The sequence below is a fragment of the Diadema antillarum genome, unplaced genomic scaffold, assembly GCF_040938485.1.
Source record: "Diadema antillarum isolate AM-2024a unplaced genomic scaffold, OU_Dant_1.0 seq00000910_RagTag, whole genome shotgun sequence".
In the NCBI taxonomy this organism is placed as follows: domain Eukaryota; kingdom Metazoa; phylum Echinodermata; class Echinoidea; order Diadematoida; family Diadematidae; genus Diadema; species Diadema antillarum.
The window spans coordinates 1,171,131-1,195,324 of NW_027271766.1; the positions used below are offsets into that span (position 1 = coordinate 1,171,131).

The 24,194-nt window shown below is 36.0% G+C and overlaps 1 protein-coding gene across 1 annotated transcript in view; it reads right to left on the reverse strand.

Moving 5' to 3' along the window:
* The window catches only part of LOC139741191 (neuronal acetylcholine receptor subunit alpha-10-like), a 94,411-nt gene that overhangs the window by 69,318 nt on the left and 899 nt on the right, over positions 1 to 24,194 (reverse strand). The window contains exon 3 of the mRNA XM_071651783.1: positions 6,585 to 6,629. Coding sequence (XP_071507884.1) covers positions 6,585 to 6,629 — 45 coding nt within the window. The remainder of the gene's footprint in view (positions 1 to 6,584; positions 6,630 to 24,194) is intronic.

A 24,194-nucleotide genomic window follows, 5' to 3' on the forward strand; every position in this document is an offset into this window, starting at 1 on the left:
GCTGTGTCACCACCAATGGGGTTATGTACCTAGAGAGTTTCTATCTAAACATACACCTACCTCTAATGGACAACTTTCTTAAATAAAAGTCCAATGTTTAAGAACACCTGGTCAATCTTTAATATTAACATTAAAAGTAGACACTCTCTTTCGCACTGAAAACACTGAAACCTTGCTTTAATCAAGGAATCAATGTCTTCAAAGCACGGTATCCTGTGCTTGCGTTATACTAATCACAAAAAGGATCCAAGCCTGAAAAGAGAATGATGCTATGACGTAGACCAACACATCCTCCCCTCCCCTCCCCTCACACCCCCCCCCCCCCCCCCCCATCTCCCAGCCCGCTTCTCACATTTCAGTGAAACGTAAGACCATGCGTTTGAATAACAGGCTGGAAAGAAATTTAGCTCCGTGCTATCTAACCGAGACAAAAAACATACCTGCGTGCCGGCTGAGCTCCGAATTGGGCAAACACGACAGGTTATTATTATTTTACAGAGGGGAAATGAATAGGCGAATGACTTCAAAGCAGCCGGGACCGGGGCGAGATGCGGAGATCAGGTTTGGTAAGAAATACCGAATATATTGGTCCTATCGGATGGAATCGGGCACAAGGGAAAACTCATCGTGGCGCCTCCTGTCCAAATAGATATAGTTCTCTTTCTATCTTCCCCTCCCTCTCTCTCTCTCTCTCCCTCCCTCTCATACTGTCTTTCTCTCTTTTTTACTCTCCTTCTCTGTCTCTCTCTCTTTCCCCCTTTATACATTTAACTCTCCCCCCCCCCTTCGTATCTCATTCTTGCTTTGCTGTGTCGTGGGTGCTATTTCAATATAAAGACAGCGTAGAAAAATGCGGTATCATCCAACGTCTGTACATATTATATACACACACACACACACACACACACATACATACACACACACACACACACATACATACACACACACACACACACACATACATACACACACACACACATACACTAACACATTAGCCAACTAAAAACACAGCAGCACCTGGAACCGCTTAACGTAATCCAACTGCATCCACTCATAAATTACGATGTATTGTGATCATGTCATATTAATGATCCTATAATTATATGAAATAATGATAAACATTGATCAGTTGTGTGTGTGTGTGTGTGTGTGTGTGTGTGTCTATGTTAGTGTTAATCATGCAGTCTTAAGTGGAGTCATTGTCCTTGAAGCTCGTTTGTTGCTTTCATTAAATGAATAGAAAATCTGTTTAGTCATGCTCCTTAAAAGAATACGTAAGCTGCATGGATCATACGCCTCTACACATTTTTTTATTTTGGTACATATAATGTATAACCATTTTTCATTATAACCATAATGAATTATGTTCGTTACTCCGCGAATAAGTTTCGTTAATCCTCAAATGAAATATGGTATTTCCGAAACACACAAATTCCCTTCACATAGATGTTCATTTATCCAAGAAGGAAATATCGTTTGTTAATCGGAGCATTCGAGGCGTGATTCCAAAAGTTTGTTGATCCAAAAACAAAATTAGGGTTTGTTATTCCGAAGGGTCGTTAATCTCAGCATGAAATAAGCTTTGTTATTCCGAGTGTTCCTTAATCAAAAAAAAAACAAACAAACAAACAAACAAACAAAACAAAAACACTGTGCCTTTTACAATGAACTTTGGGAATTACGTACCTCATTCTGTTTTCAGATCAACGACCCTTCGGAATAACGAACTATAACTATATATAACTTGGGATATTTATCTACAACTGTATGCAAGTACTGAGTACGGTTTCCTGATTGTTTGCTGTGATTTCGACACTTTCCTCTCCAGATAAAGTGAATGCGAAAGTGAGATCTCGATTTTGAATTAGTCCTCCTTTCAAACAGAATCATACAGAAGGACAGAAATATGGTAGTGCCAGCCTCCCATCTCAACACCAGAAATGCGACCTCAAAACCTATTTCTCACCGTACAAAATAGAAGGATCATTTCATAAAACTCGTCAAATGAGACCCTTTATCCGCCCTGAATGATTGAAGGGGCGAAGTGATTGGAAAGTGAGCTCAGTTTGACTCTAGCGAACACCGAAGAGAATAATATAGCATCAAACTCTCTTCTCTTTCCCTGTCATGCAGAAGAATTACATGCATAATGCATCTTGTCAGCGTTTTCCCGTGTTTTGCTGCTGCTTCACGTTATCCGTCTTATTTGCATATAGATTTGTTTGCGTTTGCAGTATATTTATATCTAAAAGAAATCTTTTCCGATATTCTATGCATGTAAAAAAATGAGAAAATCCTAACGTCACAGCAGAAAGCGCAAAACAAAACAAAACAAAACAAAAAAACGGAAAATTATGTCCTTTGATTTGCTTTTTCTTATGAATTAGATTTATTTTCACGTCTTGATACCCATACGTAATTTCGTTTTAAACAAGAATTATTTTGATTTTTCGAAATTTACTGTATTGCGTTATATTTCAAGGCTGCAAGTGCGCTGTATCATCTTGTGAAATCTAAACCTTGATTAGCACAACGAATTTGCAACAAATTGCTTTTTAATGCTTATAACCATAATCCGCAGTAGATTCATAGAGCCAGTGTTCTTGCAGGGAAATTAACACGCACGATTGAGAAAAAAAAAGAGCTAATTTTCAAGACGGATGGATTTGGAAATTTCGATTAGAATAAACAAAAGAAAATCTTTATGATGAGCGATATATCGAGCATACCCATCGGCACTTCCCGCCTTTATTTTTGGTCGTGTTAAATCGTACAGCCAGAAACATCGATGTGAGGGTAAGTTCTGAAAGTAATTGCTTTATTGATTGCAATCACATTGACTCACTGTTGTATTAAGACTTCAAACTCAACAATGCGTCAGACAGAACGATGACATCACTGAAGAGATGATCTACGAGTATCCCAAGTCGACAACGTCGCTGGTGAATAACCAACTTTAGCAATACTTCAAAAACGAAACGTCTTGCATCGCACTACCATTGTATCAATCTCCCTCACTGTTAACTCCATTATTCCAAGGAGTGATACTGCATAACAAATTCATGAGACTACTGTTTCAATTCGGCCAAGCCGAGTCACAGTTGTTTTTAGTTCTGCATTACACTCCGGAAAATTAGGTAGAAAAGAAGAAGAAGAAGAAGAAGAAGAAGAAGAAGAAGAAGAAGAAGAAGAAGCAATAACCTGTTTTGTATAGTTTTAAAGCACGGGAGATGTAAATCTTTACACAACTTGTGCAAAACGCCCATGCGTGACTTTATGTGGTTAGATTTGTGAGATGGTGCATGAATAGCCAGTATTTAAAAATGAACCTGTCTAAATGAGTTCATTCATCGTTGGAGAACACATGGCCATAATGACGACAATGCAAATCCCTTCAACACCACTTCCTTCACGTTTCATCCCATGCTGGGGAATCGCCTTCGCAGAAGAAAGTGTCCGAATGCGCGTTTGATTAAATATCTGCACCCGGGCGCACTTTTCTCGCATTCCCCCTCTCCCTCCATCCGACCCTTATTTATGCACCCGTCGAGCTCTGCCAGAACAACGCATCTCAATTTCTGCTCGCCGACAAAACATACGTTCCGTGAAAGCTTCATTAATCAGTTTTATCTTTCCTGACTTGCAGCGTCGGTTCTTCCGAAAGTACAGCCAGGCAGGTAGGCGAAAGAGCAGAGGGGGAGGACGAGATATAATCGTACGTTCAAACGTCTATGTTTATAGTTGTTGTTTTGTTTTTCTCCTTTTTCGGTTTTTTTTTTCATCTAAGGCCAACCACTCTCATCCCTTCATCCCCATCTCTCCTCCCAAGGATAGCCAGTGGCGAGCAGCCAGAACCGATGTGTCACTTTATATAAGCATCATTTTTCAAACGGAATATTAAAAAAGTGCCTTTGGATTTATTGGGATTCCATTTCGCAAAAAGGGGGGATCCGAGGCAAAACAGAATAACAAATAATAGCATGGGAAGAAATGGTAAATGGTAAATTCCTGCGTAATTGAAACTTCTGCTGGAGAAGAATTGCAAACTAGTTATGGATGGACAATTATATGAGACATTCAGGTACCATCATTTCGTTAGAATACCTGTAACCCCTCGCACTATTCATAAATAATAAACTTCGTCAATTTTTCCCCCTTCCCCTGGTGGTCTCTAACTCATATTCTCGATGCTGTTCCCAGTACAAAGTTTCAATTTTTCTCATCTTTTTTTTTCTTCTTTTTCTCTGTTATGTCAACGTTAACAAACAACATTGAGCACATTCAGCCGTGTATGTGAAAGTCTCAAGAGACATAGGCCCTACATGAAATAAGAGTGATGGTGTTGTACTCGTTCGTTGGGGACTCTTGTGTATCTCGATATATCGGTGTTATTTCTCCGAGTTTTTCTTCTTTTCTTTTTTTTTTTTTTTTGCTTGCAGGACGTCTCCTCCATGCTGCCTTTCCGATCAAAACAATCTGACCTTCAGAACTAACCTACGATCTGCTGGCAATTTTGTTGAAAACGGTTCATTGTAAACCAAATCAAGCTCAGGGGAAAGCCTTCCTCTTCTACACAGAGAGAAGAATATTGTTTTCTTGCTTACGTCTAGAGCCGTAAGTCCACGTAAAAATATTTATATGGATACACGAGGACAAACAGCTTACCAACACAACAATCAATGCCGTGGTAAAACAAAGTTTTAAACAAAGACACACTTCTATTCAAGAAACATTTTATTTTAATTGTTATCTGTAGCTTTGATTCCTGCCCACTGGCGACAGATTTTCACTGGCAATAAATCTTTTAATTGTTACTTTTTTCTGCAGGAGTGATTGAGCCTGTAAGGAACAATCAAGCTCTATAAATAATTATAATGAATCGTTAGAAATCCTAGACATACCTGACCATAACGTGTGCCCAAATTCATCAACCTCGAATTTGCCCCACTCAAACATTTTCGCCAGGTGACTAATATCATTTCCGTTAGTATAATCACCTGTTTTATATTCTTTCTTTCAAAGGAAGTGCAAAGGAAACAACATTCCAGAGTGATCAATTAGAAGACGATGAATAATGGTGCAAAAACGCCTAATCAGTATACATCGCATTAATCTTTGCGTACTCCGTATTATTTGTGAAGTAAAACTCGCATAATATAGATTTCAATTAATGGAAGGAAAGTTACAATTATTGTTTTGAATTATTTTTTTTTTTTGGTCTTGAATTCAATATTGAACGAATTATGTGTGATCAAGCGTTATTTCAGATATCTGTTGTAGTTCCATTAAGTCATTATTCGTTCTCTTATATATTTTCTGTGGTCCCATATCGTACAAGCTTTGCTATTTAGTGGGACCCTCCATTTCCATTCTCATTCTTGTACTATGCATATGTATATACCTTAAAAAATGCTACCATGTTGTTACTCACGATCACATGTATTTTGTTAATTTACTTTTCTGAAATTATTATAAATATGTTCTGTTAATGCATTGTATATAATTTTCCTGTTTATTCAATGGAAATGAAAATAAAGCTGAATTGAATTGAATTGAATTGAATTGAATTTGTTCTTGTAGCAGGTACCATTTAAGTCAAACTGTGAAAACGGCATGGTGTGATTATTGTTATGTGTGGTAATGATATGCATCAGAAAAGTGAATTGAGAGTATAAAAGAAACATAACACCTCCTTATCATACTGGGAACACCTTCATGTATACATTGTCCTTCTATCGAAACAATTTTGTTTAAGGTTTGAGAGGAATCTTCTTTTATCGGACTCTTTTTAAGCCTTCTTTATTGAAATTAAAGACCTGGTTGGATATCTTCCCTGAGGAAGAAAAAAAAATCATACCTGCTAAATACAGCTGCCTCGATCTAAAAAAAAAAAAAATGTATGTCGAATTCATAATGCTTTCAATTTCAGTCACGTCATACTTGTTTTAAACTGACATACTTAGGCTTCCAACTGAATCGTTTTAAGCCCTCCTTTATCAAATTATGAAAATCTGGTAAGATAATGACACTAAGAAAAATTTTCGTACATACTAAACAAAAAATAAAAAACAACAACAAAAATCCCACATGTTGATTTCACAATGCTGTCGATAATAATCATGTCGTTCTTGATTTAGACTGACATTACTTAGGCCTTACTGTGGTCTCAACTGCAGTAAGCGAAGAAATTGGCAATTGCAGATATACAGAGTCACCAAAAATGTCATCAACCTTAAGGCTACAAACTCAAGACAACTAGAAAAAAAGTGGCTATACATGGCAGTATAACGTAGAAAAAAAAAACAAAGCAATGCTTGGAAATGTTCGTGATGAAAGCAGAGAGTAAAAAAAAAAATCACCATAAACGTAAAAGATGAGAGGAGTATGAGAAGAGGATTTAAGGGAAAGTATATTGGATGACAAAATACAGAGAAAGAATAGAAAAGCAAAATACTTTAAATGCAAAAAAAAAAAAACCAAAACAATGAACTGAAGTACCCCAAGTTGTCATTTACTTATCCACGATGTTTCTGATAGATAGAAATAGCGTTGATGATGACAGAGAAGAAAACAAAGGGACTTACCATTCTCATGTACGCCATGACAGTCAGTTGCTGCTGAGTTTCGTCCTATTTTGATACATAAAGTGAGATAAAGAGAGGGTGAGATATTAAAGCAGAGTGGATTTCTGTGATCGGAAGAGGATTCACCGGCCAGGGTCACTAATCGGAGAAAGCATTTCCGATGTGTCTCCATCTGAACTGTCAAATGTTGGGATTACAATGTCCTCAGAATGGCTTCATGAGTGTCAAGGCAAATATTGGATGACCTCCATAATGTTTCGAAAAATGGGTCAGCATGCCGCTAAATCGACACATCATCCTAAATTGACCTTTTTTAAGGTCATTCTTTTCTAAAAGAAACTAACATTGCTAGTTAGATGACCTAGAATTGAGCATGTCACATTTCGATTTAGTTACAAGAAAGAATGAGTGAAAAACACTCTTTTTAACCCTCCTCAAAAAACAAACAAACAAACCAACAAATAAACCACTAAAAGTTTCAGTTGCAATACCTTCATATAATACGCACCATAATACACAATCTTGCTTTGGGCGAAATGGAAGTTTTTTTTTTTGTTTTTTTTTTGTGTGTGTGTGGGGGGGGGGGGACTGGATAGCCGTTGCAGCGAGTGAAACGCTTTCAAAGACAAGATAGTCATTGTCACTGAATTCACGTATTCAATCACGGAACCACTCAAACGACCTGCCCCGGCTAGTTGCCTGACGCTACCCTTCTCAAACTCGGCCCAGGCCAAGCCAAGCAACTCCTCCAGTCCACTTATATTGATCTGATGGCATTTCTCGTTTGCCGTATAGCCACACGTACGGTCGGGCGTGGGATGAGAGTTTTTGTTTCTCCGTTTGACCCCCTCTTCCGCCTCGCTAATCTTATTTCGTTCCCAAGTCATGATCTACCCTCTCACCTATCTTAACCATACACATTATGTCCGGGACAGTGGGCGCATTTCCAAATTTTGATTCAAAAGGTCAACCAGTGGAATACACAAACCATGTTGTTAAGATACACGGTACGTTATATCCGCCAGATGTACTTTATAAGCAATTTGAGCTGGTTATGCGAAGGTTGCCGTGCAAGTCTAGTTTGCTACTGCGCATTTTTTTCCTATTTTAAGACTACTATGAAAAGAAATCTAATATCATATCCATCTGGCTTATAATCTGAATTACTCAAACTGACTGAAGATAACTGTTTACAGTATGTCGTTTTTGTCAGTGAGTGCGAATATATATTAAATTCAGAAAATGAATTTCTATGCATACATGCAGCTATGACACACCATTGTGCATACAAAAATTCATAATGTGTAAATAATGTACATCCACAAGCTTAATAAAATTACATGCATAATGCATCTATACTATGACACATACGTATACATACACACACTTGTTACTAGCATAATTATCATAATGATAATGTATCATGACATTGTACACAAAAATACACGCACGTTATAAAAATGGACTTAAAGTGATCGTATAATTTTGGTTGAGACCTATCAACTTCGGGTAACATTTTTTGGATGAGATACTGAGAAACCTCTTATGAAATATCAAAGAGCATGTACTTCCAAGAGGGATTCAAGGTTTATTTAATGAAAACTGGTTTTGAAATGGTTGAGATATCAAAAAACAGAGCAATCCTAATAGAAGGGGGGACTCGCCTTTTTCTATTAGGATTACTTTGTTTTACATTGTTTTTGGATGTCTCAGCCATTCCAAAACCGATTTTCACCGAATAAATTTGAATTCCTCTTGGATTCATATTCATTGTATTAAAGTGGTTTTATGGCATCTTGCAAAAAGTTTTAGTCCAATCCTCATCTTCACCAATACTATACCATCTCTTTAATAGCTGAGAAGCATACAGGCAAGCTTACAATGTTGAATCAGTTAAAGTTGAATCGTAATGTTAAAAACCGAAAGATCATGACCGACAGATCATGGGACCTACACTCAACAAGCCTTCTTTTAAGTAGGTGCCATTGCTTTTCTCTTTAATATTCCTTTACTTTGATTGAAACTGACATATCGACTGCTTTGATCTATGTTTGCATTTTTTTTCTTATATGTCCAATCTGGTCATTACAAATTATTATCATATTTTGTAATGCTTTATTTACTTTCATCGAGAATATGAAATTGAAATTGAAATTGAAATTTAAAATGAGATATCATACCAAGATGATAATAGTTGCAGGGAATGTGGGACTATTAGAGACAAAGAAAACAAAGAGAAGACTACACAAAGGGGTGATGGACAAACGCCGTGGCGGGTCGTGACTGAGAATAATCAACAAAAAAATCAGGGAAGAGTTACTTTATAGGTGAGGTGAATGAGAAGTTGCCGCAAGAAGAAAAGATGAGAACGAAGAATGATCCTACCCTGAGACTTGAATCGATAATACACAGCGAAATGAGTTGAATTAATCACTGCTTTTTAAGTGCATTCTTCATTTGCCTCAGTTCCTGAGTTGCATGTCTTATCATTTTGTATTCATATCACAACACATGCATCATATAATCAGAAATTTGTGTTTTGTAATGAGTTCAGAAATAATTTGTTCCATGCTGTAGTTGTAAACGAGATTATGTGTTCTCTATTCGATGTTTATGTTTGAATGAAAAGAAAAAATGCAATGGACTTTAATGGAATCATGGTGAACTAAATACAGTAATGAATGCTGAAAACTAGTGACGTCAGGGAATTGCAGATATACTATTGAATGCCTTCCATGTCTTTTTTTTTACCTGTGCTCAACAGATGATGAATTTAACATTTCGTTCATCTTTTACTATTTGGGTCGCAATTTTGAAGATTACTCTGCGAAGGCTTAGGAGTGATGAATTTTAACATTTGGTATTTCGATGTTTGACTTCCCATTACATGTGTTCATGTGGAACAACTCGAAATAACAAACTGATGTGCACGTTGTACCATGAAGAATGTAAAGACAGAAAAGAGGAGGAGGGGTTAGTGAGTGAGTTATCTGCTGTTTTGGAGATCTTTTTTGTGTGCTGTGGTGGCTTTCTATTCAAACAGATAACAATACAGACAATTTATATAATTTCTGTCGGTCCATGTTTCCGCTTTCTGCCACTGTATATGCTATGTAATATATAATACGGATATATTATATCCGAATATATCTGTATAATATGTATATAGTAAGAAAAAAACGCACTGATTTTGTGTGAGGACTCAAAGTACACTCTGGGTGAAATGCTTCAACCTATCGAGTTCTGAAAGAGCAACACTTCTTATATATATATATATATATATATATATATATATATATACTATTATAACAATAATCTATTACATATATTTCTCTCTATTATTTATCCATCGATCTCAGTTTTCTTCAACTCGACTATACCTGCTATATTTCATCTCTTTATCTTATACGTTTTCCTAGTTCTCTTTTCTCTCTTTTTCCCTTTCTCGTATTTTCTATTTTCCTTGTTTTTCCTGTCCCTCTTCTACTCCATCTCGCCCCCTTGCCCCCTACTTTCCCCCATTCGACCATCCCAGATCGCCGAGACGAACGGGTTTCGGTATCTCTGCGCTCGTGCGCACGTTCCCTGATGACCACTTAAAACAAACAAGAACGGGTGACTGCACCAGCTTTATCGGGCTTTGGCTCCGGATCGATAACCAGATATGACGGGACGTAATTCAGATTATGACGCGCACATTCAGGGAGGCCGGGCGCGTCTGATGGCAAACATAATTTCAACAATGCGAAAGTCGATGGAATAAAGGGGGTCTAGCTAAGCGTGTTACACTCATGGTTCGTAGCGATGAGTGCTAGGAGCATGAAATTTCGAACGAGAAAAACGTGTCCAACATCCCCGAAATGTAAACTGACTTGACATGTTAATGACGGGGACCTGGAGGGGCGTTAAAAACAGACTTTGACAGTCGAGAAGGTTGGCTGGATCAGAACGCACGCTTTATTGATTATGCAACCACGACTATATACCGGAGGGACAAGCTTACACAGTATCAACCATGAATTATCACAGTAATTCTTTATCATAACTTGATGATGATTAATGTTGTTTGCAACAAGCACTACTAATCCAGCTTAGTCCTAAATACTCCGGAAAATATTTACAGAGAGCTAGCTATCTGTAAACCATTTGCTTAAAGTGACGAACAAGAAGCCAGACACCGATATAGGTTTCACTTTCCCCTGTATGGCATGATAACATAATAATGGATGGCACATGGTGATTATTATATCTTCAGGACCGAGTTTAAAGAGATGGCATAGTATTGGTTGAAGCGAGGATTCTCATTCAACTTTAACTTTTTGCGAGAAAACGGGAAACCACTTAATGAAAAGTTAAACAGTTTACAATTCTAAGAGGATTTCAAAGTTTATTTAATGAAAATCGGTTTTGAAATGGCTGAGATATCAAAAATAAAAAGTAAAACAAAGCGATCCTGATAAACGGTGGTCCAACCATTTATTAAGATCGCTTTGTTTTGGATATCCCAGCCATTTAAAACCAATTTTCATTAAATAAACTTTGACTTCCTCTTAGAATTATACGCTGTTTCTTATTTCATTAGAGGTTTCGCATTATCTAAAAAAATCATCATAAAAAAGTTGGAAACGCGAAGCTCCATCTCAACCGAAACTGTGTCATCCCTTTAATAATATTCATCATTACTTACCTCTTGTATGTTTGTATTACATTACAGAAAAACTTAAAGACGTGTCACAGGCTTCTACATGCTTTAGTGTATTAGTGTATCCTCGCATGTACAAGGTTACCTTCTCTTACTTTTACTATTTAAACACTTTCATTCCTAGTAAAAAAGAAAATGATAGATAGAAAATATCTTGTGCTTCTGAATGCTTCGGATATTTTGTTTTTCTTTGCAGGAAGAATATATGTGATCCTGCATCACAAAACCAACAAAATGTCGCCAGACATGGAATTCAAGTTAAGGGCAGATTCTTCAAGAGCAGATTCTAAGTTTTAAAATGATGTATAACTCAATCCAAATGGACTCCCCAAACCTATCTAAATACTAGGAAGAAAGCACACACTCTGGAAAAGTGTAAACTGAGAAAAGAGGCTCTGAAGTACAGGGTCTATTCAAGCGCTTAATCTTTACCAAGCCGTGCTAGCTGTGCAATGAAAGGGACAAAACACAGGATGTAAACCACTGGAGCAACAACAAGGGATCATCAGATTAAGCTGAAATAAGCGTGTACTATTGACACATTCTGTACATGATTAATGCCAACTTTTAAAGCAGTAGAGTTATCCTTTCAAAAGTTATTAGACTTGAAAGTGAAGAGTGTGTAAAGCATTTCAAGAAATGAAAAGGGGACTCTAAGACATACCCGATCCTTCCATTCTCTCCCATAAAAGGGTTGTAGAAAAACTGCTGAAAACACACTTTCTCATCAATGTTATGATCTCAAACTAAAGAATAATGTAGAAGAAGGATATCTCTTTCAGAAAATATTAGAACTCAATATTGACTCGGTTGACCTATTTCACCTTTTTTTAGTCCTCACGTAAAATCAAGGGGTGCGACTTTTTGTTCGTTTTGTGATGCACGGTCACATGTGGAACTCAGCGTAAACATTCACAGCACAGAGAAGCTGTCCCCACAAATAATGTTACATGAGGAAATAATTTTTCCCTCAATAAAATTACTTGCTGATATAGAACGTCTTTTTTAATATTTCTTTTTCAAATATCAACAAACTTCATTGTAGGATGGCGAGTAAAACTCCAAGTTGACTGAGGGAAAGTAGAACATCTTGTAATGATGTGTTACTGTTCAGTCGCTTTGATTCAAGATGAGAGAATAGAATCGGAATCCTTTCAATCAATATCAGACGACTGCAGTCGGATATTCTCCATTGTATATCCGATTGTAGCTGTGGGTTGTTTTTTCGCACAGCTTTTTGTCATTCACTTGATCTGGAGAACATAATAAGGATATTCTTTTTTCTACAATATCTTCCGGTGATGTATTAGTGTATAGTACGTCTTTACACTTTATATTCATATCTACCGTAGATAACTGAATGGATTATACTCTACATCTATATTTGAAATTTAAACTAGAGATAGCAACCACACACACATACACACATACACACACACACACACACACAAACACACACAAACACACACACACTTACACTCACACATACTCACACATACCCACACATTCTCGCACACACACACATACACACACACACAAACACAACTGTCCTACCCACCTATCTTCCCTTCAATCAGCCCTTCTCTCGATGGCTTGTAGACAAGATATATCATTGTAATATTATATCATCTCATCTGTGCGGGGCATTAATGGCATTAGACTGCGAATCAAAACAGCAAGTGGCTGATGTCTGCAGGCATGTTGATCCATGTTGTTTGTTTGGTTTATTTCTGCATTTTCTTTCTCCGAATACAATTGCAAATGAAAACAAAATGATACAGATACATACAAATCAATACAAAAAAAAAAATCATTTGCGTAACAACATTCAGTCTGAAGTGGCATGATTATGAATCAAAATAACATATTAAGGCTTACTGTATCTAATAACAAAGGAGAAATCAATACAGGGGACCGTCATCATAAGCAGAGCTTGACGTGGATGAGGCCCTATCTGAATATGTGATACCAATGTAATACAACACCAATTATATATGTACTCATAAAACTCTTAATCTTAATACACAAAACACATTTTGCTACAGAAAAAAAACCAGAAAAGAAAAATAGTGACTTGGCGCTTTAGAACAAGAAAAAAAAAAAAACAGCACGCAGCACCATTGACTGCTGCATGGTATAGTAGACAATAAAAGTGTAGGTGTGTGCGAGTGACAGTGCGTCGTGTGTGCAGGTGACAGTGCAAGAGAGAATAAAGGCTGTAGCATGCCTATTTTGGGGGTAAGGTATACGCTTTAATGAATGTATGCAATATCATTATCAAAGAAAGGAAAGGAACGGGAGGGAAAAAAACACTTTGCATGGATCAGGGCTTACTGAGACTTCAGAAAAAAAGAAGAAAAAGTACATTGATCAAAAACTACTAACTGGAGACATATTTCAATAATAAATACTTTTTTAAATGAGCTTTAAAGGAAAACAGTGAAGTACACTGCTTTAATTGATCAGGTAGGTTATTCCAGACATCGGGACCGTAATGTCTAATTGATTTCTGAGCTAAAACAGTTTTGGGGTTTACAAGGTGAAAATCTGTCGAACGGCGAGTTGGATATGTGTGTATATTCGAATTTAAGTGAAAAATATTATGAAATAAAGAGGGAAGTTGATTTGTTGCATACTTGTACATAAATATACCTGTTTGTAAAATGTGGATGTCCTGAAGCTTCAAAGTATGCAAACGATGAAATAAAGGATCTGTATGAGATAAATATGTGGAATTAGTAATAATACGAATAGCACGCTTTTGGAGTAAATACAATGAATTCAGCTTAGTAATACTACAATTTCCCCATACAATATTTGAATACAATATATGAGGCAAAATTAAAGAATTATATAAAATAATCAGGGATCGTTCTGATAAGAGATCTTTCAACTTCCAGAGTACACCAATATTTCTTGATAGGGTCCTTTGTAAACAGGATATATGTTCGTTCCATGTTAAATGAGAATCGATTGTAATGCCTAAGAATCTAATAACCTGTTTCTCACAAAGAGAAAACCCATCAATTGATATGTTGACATTAAGATCCTGTGAGTAGGGTTTTCTAAAATAAACAAAATTTGTCTTATTAACATTCAAAGATAACTTGTTTGATTTAAACCAATTCAATATATTCAATAATTCAGTGTTCAAACGATTAACAAGTGTCCCTATATCATAATCTGATGTAATAATGGATGTATCATCAGCAAAAAGTATAAAATTCAAAGATGGAGAAGAACCTATAATATCATTTATATAAATGTTAAACAACAGAGGCCCTAAAATGGAGCCTTGAGGTACCCCACATTTAATATCAAGTTTGTGTGATTCATAAGACTGAAAACTAACATACTGTTGACGGTTTTGCAAATAATTTATAAACCAGAGCAGAGCGTGACCTCGTATACCATACGTATTAAGTTTATGTATCAATACTTCATGGTCGATGGTGTCGAATGCTTTCGACAAATCCATGTATATACCTATAACATGCTTTTTATCAGCAAAAGCTTCAATCATTTTGTCACACATGTGAGCGATTGCATAGTCAGTAGAATATCCACTTCTAAATCCAAATTGATTGGGTATCAATAAATTATTGGTTTGTAAAAACTGATATAACCTTTTATACACAATTTTTTCAAGAACTTTGGATATACTTGGTAATAATGAAATTGGTCTATAATTACTCATTAATTTAAAGTCATCTTTTTTATGAATGGGAATAACTTTTGCAAGTTTGAATGAGTTCGGAAAAATGCCTGTTGAAAGAGACATATTAAATACGTGAGTTAGAGGGCTTGCAATGTAAAAGATTATTTGTTTCAATAAATGAACACTAAGACCATCATGCCCACTCGATTTAGTTGTTTTCAGATTCTGAACAATATTGATTATTTCATGGTCATTGGTAGGCGTGAGAAATAATGAATTTTCACAAGGATTGGGTAAATAATCAGTAAAATGTGTATTACATGAATTCATATTAGATGCTAAACTAGGACCAATATTTATAAAATAATCATTAAATGAATTGGCAATTGTGGTAAAATCAGTAATTTCCTCATTGTCAATGATGATAGAGTTGGTAGTTTCTTTTACCGTCTTTCCCATAAGAGCATTGACAGTTTTCCACAATGAAAAAAGATTATCCTTATTTTTTTCTATATTAGTTGAATAATACAATTTTCGGGACAATCTTATTACTGATGTTAATTGATTTCTATATTTCCGGTATTTCATAAATGAGTTATTACTTTGATTCTTTATTGCTTGCTTATATAACTTATTACGGGTTGATATAGACCGCATAATACCTTTGGTAATCCAGGGTTGTCTATTTTTCTTTAAAGGTTTCCGTTTAACCAAAGGAATATTTCTCTGATAATAATACAATAATCTGCTGATAAATTTTTCATAAGCAGTATCAGCATTGCTTTCATCAAATACATCGTCCCATTCTTCCTGCGCTAAATCAAATATCAAAGAATTTATATTACTTTCTGTTTCCTTATAATACATTTGAGATTTTTTATTTTCAAAATATTGTTTTATTTTCAAAGAACTATTGTTGATGGTAAAAACAGGTAAATGATCGGATATATCATAATAAAATATACCATTTGTGAATTCTGTGTTTATTACATTTGAAAATATATTATCAATAAGAGTTTTTGATGTACTAGAAATTCTTGTTGGGTTGTTGATATGTGGTTGAAATGAGAAAGTTGCTAATAAACTTAGCAACTGCATTGTATGATTATCAGAATTATTTAAAAGATCAATATTAAAATCTCCCATTATAAAAGTGTCTTTCTTTTCCTGAGAAATAATACTCAGAATTTGATCAAAACTTTCTAGAAAACAATCAATGTTATTTCTTGGGGACCTATATATATTACCTATTATTATATTTTTTGCTTTACTGTTCACAATTTCAACAAAAATATCTTCCGTACCCTCGATATGTAAGTCATGCCTGACTTTTATATCAATGTTATTTCTAATGTAGAAAGCAACCCCACCTCCCTTGCCTAAGTAACGATCAGAACGATACATTCGATAATGCTCTAAATTAAACATTGGTGGTGAATTTGTATTAAGCCAAGTTTCTGATATGCCAATTATACTAAATTGAAAATTTTGTAAAGAGGAAAGAAATGATTCTATGGAATCAAAATTCTTATTTAAACTTCTGGCATTGATGTGAAGAAGACTAAACAAATCCAAAAATGATTGAAATTTATTTTGTTTTATGAGTGCATTAAACTCGGCAGTTGTGTAATAAGTACTTTCGGAGTCATTCAAACTTTGATCATCAAAGATCATACCATGAGGGATCATTGTCGGTGTGGGGGTATGAGTAGAAATTGAAGGGTTGTGGGAAGAGGTTTGAGTGCAAGTGCAGGTGTCTGTGTGTGCATGTGCGCTGAGCGTGCGTGCGTGTGCATTCATCTTGAGTGTATGTGATAAAGAGTGAAGCGTCTAAATTATTTACTTGAAACTAGAGTCACCGTATACAGAACTAGAAAAATATACAATGTCTGGAATATGCGGGAAGAATTAATGGGTAAAAAAAAAACCTACAACAGTATTTGGCAGTCTGCCAGGGGTACCAAAATGGGTAATTATATACAGCAAATATTATCTAAATAATCACTTTTTATATATTTACGAGAAAAAAAAAACCAAAGTGATTGCGAAGAGAATCACGATACATACGAGTCTCATTGAACCCAGAGTGATTGAGCAAGAAGATGACAGGAGCAGTGACATTGGTGTATTGACCAAAATTTAAAAAAAAAAAATCCAGCTGGTATAACAATCTCAGCTCTGGAGAGGTACAAAAAAAAATGGAATTTAGCAGTAAATAGCCTTGTGTGAAGTACTGAAATTATTGTGAGCTATTACGAAACCAAAGGAGCTAACAGTATACAACTTAATACGGTTAATGAACTTAGAGAAACTTGGTGGGCTTAAAGTCATTGGACAAGGGTCGTCGTACTGGACTAAAATTCCCGTGCATATTTTTTATTATCTTTCAAAAAAAAAAAATCAAATTTATGGCAGTTAAACCAAATCGGTGTTTGCAGCACCAGGGATAAAATAAACGCACTGACATATTCATGCAGAAACATGCTGTCTTTAAACACTGTGAAAGTGCTAGTTGTTTCATTACCCTCTTTTAATAGAGGGTCACACACACAAAAAAAGAAATGGAACAGAACCTGGCTGCACATACAGATGTATATTCGTATATAATGTGGAATGACGATCGAGTTGTCGCCTCAGGATTGGAATATTGCTATGTGGCATTGAACAACGTACTGAGTTGAATTCTCCAGGAAAACCCGGAAGACCAAGAGTCATTAACCGTAGGCTGGAAAATAATATAACACCTGACATGTTCGCATTACTTTGTGGTTCAACATTTGGCTAAATGGATGTTTGTGAATAGGTCTACCAGGATGGAATAGAATAGTAAGACACTCTCGTTCAAATGTCTTGACAATCTGAGCCTGGATAAACTTAATTGTAATGGAATTATAATGATTGATACGAAATAGGGACAGCCACAATGGGCAGTGCATACTGTGAAAATCCGAGTTGTCTCAATACTTTGTCATTTAGAGGGGCTCACGAGAACAATGAAACCATGCCGCATGCACTGGCGGGCGGTTTTGTGCAAAATGGGAATGACAAACGAGTTCTTGTCTGATGAATTGAAATAATAGAAGTATAGATGACTTAGTTAGTTGAATGCAAAACCTGGTCGAGCCAGTCATTGACCGTGGGCCAATAATAGAAGTACACACAGTATCTTGTCGGTCAGTGAAAAAAAAAATCTCTCAGATTAAATTCAGTTTATCTAAATAGATGTTTACCAAATACCATAGATGGAACAGAACACTGAACATTCTAACTGATGCATACTGTATCCAAGTCTTAAACATCTTGTCTTCACACGTTGTAAAGGCACTAGTTGTTTCATTACACTCTCTTTAGAGGGACACATAAAAGAAGTGGAATGGAACCTGGCTACACATAACATCGTATATAATGTGGAATGACGATCGAGTTGTCGCCTTAGGATCGGAATGTTGCTAGTTGGCATTAAACAACGTACTGAGTTGAATTCTCCTGGAAAACGTGGAGGACCGAGAGTCATTAACCGCGGGCCAGAAAAAAAGATAATATAACACCTGACATGTTCACATTACTTTGTGGTTCAACATTTGGCTAAATGGATGTTTGTAAATACCAAGATGGAATAGAACACTAAGACACTCTCTTGACAATCTGAGCCTGCATGGATGAACTTAATTGTAATGGAATTATAATGATTGATACGAAATAGGGACAGCCACAATGGGAGGTGCATACTGTGAAAACTCGAATTGTCTCAATACTTTGTCATTTAGAAGGGCTCATGAGAAGAATGAAACCTTGCCGCATGTATCGGCAGGCGGTTTCGTGTATAGAACACTAAGACACTCTCTTGACAATCTGAGCCTGGATGGATAAACTTAATTGTAATGGAATTATAATGATTGATACGAAATAGGGACAGCCACAATGGGAGGTGCATACTGTGAAAACCCGAATTGTCTCAATACTTTGTCATTTAGAAGGGCTCATGAGAAGAATGAAACCTTGCCGCATGTATTGGCAGGCGGTTTCGTGTATAATGGGGAATGACAATCGAGTTTTTATCTGATGAATCGAAATAATAGAAGTAGATGACTTTCTGAGATGAATGTACCTGCAAAGCCTGGTCGAGCCAGTCCATTAATCGTGGGCTAATAATAGAAGAACACACAGCATCTTGTCGTTCAGTGAAAAAAAATTATGTCAGATGAAATGCAATTTGTCTAAATAGATGTTTACCAAATACCAAAGATGAAACGGAACACTGAACATTCTAAGTGATGCATACTGTATCTAAGTTTCAAACATCTTGTCTTCATACGTTGTAAAGGCATTAGTTGTTTCATTGCACTCTCTTAATAGAGGGACACATAAAAGAAGTGGAACAGAACCTGGCTATACACATAACTTCGTATATAATGTGGAATGACGATCAAGTTGTCGCCTTAGGGTCGGAATGTTGCTATGTGGCATTAAACAACATCACTGAGCTGAATTCTCCAGTAAAAATCTGGAAGACCAAGAGTCATTAACCGTAGGCTAGGACAAAATATAATATAACACCTGACGTGTTCACATTACTTTGTCATTCAATATTTGGCTAATAGGATGTTTGTAAATACCAGGATGGAATAGAACACTAAAACACTCTCGTCCAAACGTCTTGACAATCTGAGCCTGGATGAACTTAATTGTAATGGAAGTATACTGATTGATACGAAATAGGGACAGCCACAATGGGCAGTGCATACTGTGAAAATCCGAGTTGTCTCAATACTCTGTCATTTAGAGGGGGTTACGTAAGAAAAATGAAACTTTGCCGTATGCAATGGCAAGCGGTTTCGTGTATTATGCGGAAAGACAAACAAATTTGCGTCTGATGAAATTAAATAATAACAGCAGATAACTTATTGAGTTGAATGTACCTGCAAAATCTGGTTGAGCTAGTCATTGACCGTGGGCCAGAATAAAGTAGAATATAAATCAACAACCTTGTAGATTAGATGATCCTGCCAAACTTGGTGGACCCAACGTCATTAACCTTTGGCCAAGATTAAGATCAAAATACATAGAATATTCAAAAACACATTTTCAATTTTATTCATTACTCTATATCAGATTAGGTTGAATGTGTTATGTATGCAGATGTTAAAGTTGAAACAGAGTACTGAAAAACTGTCAGACGTTCATTCATTACGAATCAATATTTATACAGATACCAGGGATTGGAGCAGTCAGTCGTATATTCTGAGAATCTTCCAATTTTTGGTGCGCAAAAGGGCAATACCGACAAAAATAATAACAAATTCTTTATATATCTTTCAAGTAGTTGGATACATAGAAAGGAAATGGATCTTGATTATATGTGCCTTTGTGACTGCTGCTTAAAACCAGCAAAACAAGTTATCACCTATTGAAACCGTACTGTAACTGTAAACTGGACCCAGAGTCACTGTTCATGGGTCAATATTACAACACGTGATGTGAAATCAATTCACTCTTCTACAGTGGATTTTTTTTTTCCTGATCTATTAGATAACTTTTAATCAAAGAGACAATGATTGGTTTCAAAATTAGCAGATACTCAGAATAAACTGAACCATATAAAACAGCGTAGAAATGTTATTCAACAAAAAATTACTTTATGAAATCAATATAACATATTATTTCGAAATTTCCAATCTATCAAAACATTTAAAGAAAAAAGAAATATTTAGATTTTGCAAAATAATAGCTTCATAAATTATCCTAATCATAAATTTCCCCTTACCACTCGTTTCGTCATAATGCGTACAATAAGTGATCTTCTTACAGCATAAGGTAAGTATCTGATTTTTGAAGTCATACCCCGAGTAAAATCATACCCCGAATAAAGAAGTAAATTACAGTAATCGACCGAAGAAGTCAATATAGTGATGGTATCATCGTTTTGAGGGAAGAATTTTGGAGCATAAGGTAAGTAGTACAGCTTTGAACTCATAAAAAATAACCCAAAAATGTTGTGATTACAGAAATGGACCATATACCATATGAATCGACATGATATTGGTAATGTCACATTTCTCACAGAAATTTGCAGCACGGGGTAAGTATCACGATTCTGGTATTCTCAACTCATTAAATAATGACCAATTTATTTTTAACATAACATCTTGTTGTTATTGTCAAATATAAACATATACATTTGTCTGTAAGGATCAAACGGAGGATTTGCTCCGGGTTTCAATCAGCATCGAATGTACAATCTTTCTGAATAATTTTCACACTGAACTCATGTATGTGGTCATTTGAGATTAATAAACTGATATCTACATTCTTGTTATCATTATTAAACATGCATGACTGTGATGACTTACTTAATCTTTGTAGTTTTTCCATTCTTTAGTGCCCTTGTCTTTGTGCTGAAGGATCACGTCAGTTCCTCTAACGATGATTCTGGTGGACTTATTTTTCTCCTTTCTCAAAGAGTAGGCTATCGCATAAGGTAAGTAGTACAGCTTTGAACTCATAAAAAATGACCCAAAAATTCTGTGATTACAGAAATGGACCATATACCATATGAATCGACATGATATTGGTAATGTCGCATTTCTCACAGAAATTTGCAGCACGGGGTAAGTATCACGATTCTGGTATTCTCAACTCATTAAATAATGACCAATTTATTTTTAACATAATATCTTGTTGTTATCGTCAAATATAAACATATACATTTGTCTGTAAGGATCAAACGGAGGATTTGCTCCGGGTTTCAATCAGCATCGAATGCACAATCTTTCTGAATAATTTTCACACTGAACTCATGTATGTGGTCATTTGAGATTAATAAACTGATATCTACATTCTTGTTATCATTATTAAACATGCATGACTGTGATGACTTACTTAATCTTTGTAGTTTTTCCATTCGTTAGTGCCCTTGTCTTTGTGCTGATGTTTTCACAATCCCCGGTAGCTCCAACGACTTATTAAAAATATGTTGTCTTCGTCTTGAAAAGACTATCATTCCTTCCACTCGTCACGACCCGACATGTGTCCCGGATTAAACTGAGACGCAATCGATTGTAATTTCGTACAGAACACAGTTGGCTTACTTGCGAATAACACAACTCGCCCTTTAAGTCATAAACATTTTCTTTTCATGACTTCGAAGAAAAATATTTCATTGTGCTTAATAAGTATTCATCTATTATGTAGCCCTACTCGTCAAAAAAAAAAAAAAACAGATAGTACCGCCAATATTCTGTATGCGATAGATGTACGATATTGTAGACAGCGATTTTTTTTTATTTCGTTTGAAAAAGGCTTTTCACGGCTAGAATTGAAGAGTTTGTCCTCATGATTTAGTTGGGAGATATGTTGCGTAGTTAAATTTTCGTTTGTAAAAAAGAATGTCGATGTTATTTTTTGGTTAAGGAAGAATTTAAAATGTGAAAAAAAAACAGTATTGCCAGCTTTGAACAAAAGTACACTGACATAGTCAGCAACCATCATATAACCTCCTGGATGGTCATCCAGCATTGTTTGTATTGTTATCTCTTTGTGTTTGGTAGTTTCCCCCCCCCCCCCCCCCCCCTCGTGTGTGACGAGTAACTGAGTCATGATTAATGCATACTGTATTCAAGAGATTAATGAAAAGCTTGTTTCCCTTATGCGCTACCTCGTTTGCTCGAATCAATTCATCCAATTACGAAAAAAAGACAGCGTCGAATCTTTCAGTTCATTCGATGGAGTGTTGCAATTCTCTTGTCAGAGTATGTCAGCTTCTAGGTAGAAATGGGGGCAAATTAATGATACTTTACTTACTTTCTCCTTTCATTTCGTCATTCATGACGCCATGGAAGAACTTCAGGTATTTAAAGAAATGTGTTACGAAGTTGTTCTTACTTTGACCCTTATATAAACAACAACAAAAATAAAACATCTACTAACACGCTGGGATAAACTTTGGTTAAATAGCTATGCGATCTGACTTTGTATCATGTTTCGAAAAGATGTCGCCAAATTGTTGATAGGGGTCATTCTATACGGCCCACGAGCTTGTCATTTAAAAAAGGTCCACGAGTTATACAGCCCATGAGCTCGACGCTAGGCGAATAAGGTTCATGAGTTCGACAATAGGCAAATTAAAACCCATGAGTCCGACAATAGGCAAACAAGGCCCATGAGACCGACACTGCATACATCAAGCCCAATGATGTAATGAGTGTCGAACTCGTGGACTTTGTTTGGGTTGTATGACTCTTGGGCTGTACGACTCGAGAGCTATATGACTCGTGGTCTGTATGACTCTTGGGTGTCGAACTCGTGACATGAATCCATATAATAGTCCGAATACTCCTCTCCGCATTAATATTGTATAGTCTGGGTGTCAAAGTGAGATTTGGGGCCTAACCTTGTTTACCGTCCGCCAAAATGTTCTTGATGATTTCACCTTTTTGAAAGTGTCGAATCCGAATATGAATGATTCAATCAAATTCAATTCAAATTAGATTTTATTTCCAATATCACCTATTAATAGATACAATTTCAGGGGGGAAATGCAATATAATAAATACAACAATACATGTGAAAATAATGTTCAAAATAATTGTGTTATTGAAAAAGAGAGGCCCACGTAAATGATGTAACTCTTGCATCAATTTTAAATTTGAGTATCCCCAAAACCTCAAGGATGCAAGAATTGTTTTCATCCAGATTCGGATTCAGCACCCTCGAAAAAAATCAAAAAATATTGGGCCGACGGTGAAAGAAAGTTAAGTCTCTGACACCCAGACGAATCCCACATCTACGGAAGATCGTCAATGCAGTTCTTGGATAATTTACATGAGTCGTATGAGATTCTTGAACGATGCAAGGTATTCAAACGTGTTGTCTATGCGATTGCGTGACTGCATTGATCAGGGTATAAGGGAAAATATGACTGATAGTGACCAGTTTTAATTAAATTTTAGTTACCATTATTTCCTCCATCCCACGAAAGAGCAAGATTCAATGTCCTCGTCGCTGCTCTGCGCATAGTTATGAGCTCTGGAAACGTGATGACTTCTGATATCAAAGTTGCCACAGACAAATCTAATGCTAATCAAGTGGGTTTTGAATTTTCATTGGTCATTGAATATCTAAGTCCTATGTAATCATCAGAGATGGATAGATAGATAGATAGATAGATAGATAGATAGACAAACGGAGAGGCGGTACAGAGAAGAAGAAGGTAGAGAGAGAAAAACAAGAGGTAGCAAGAGAGAGAGAGGGA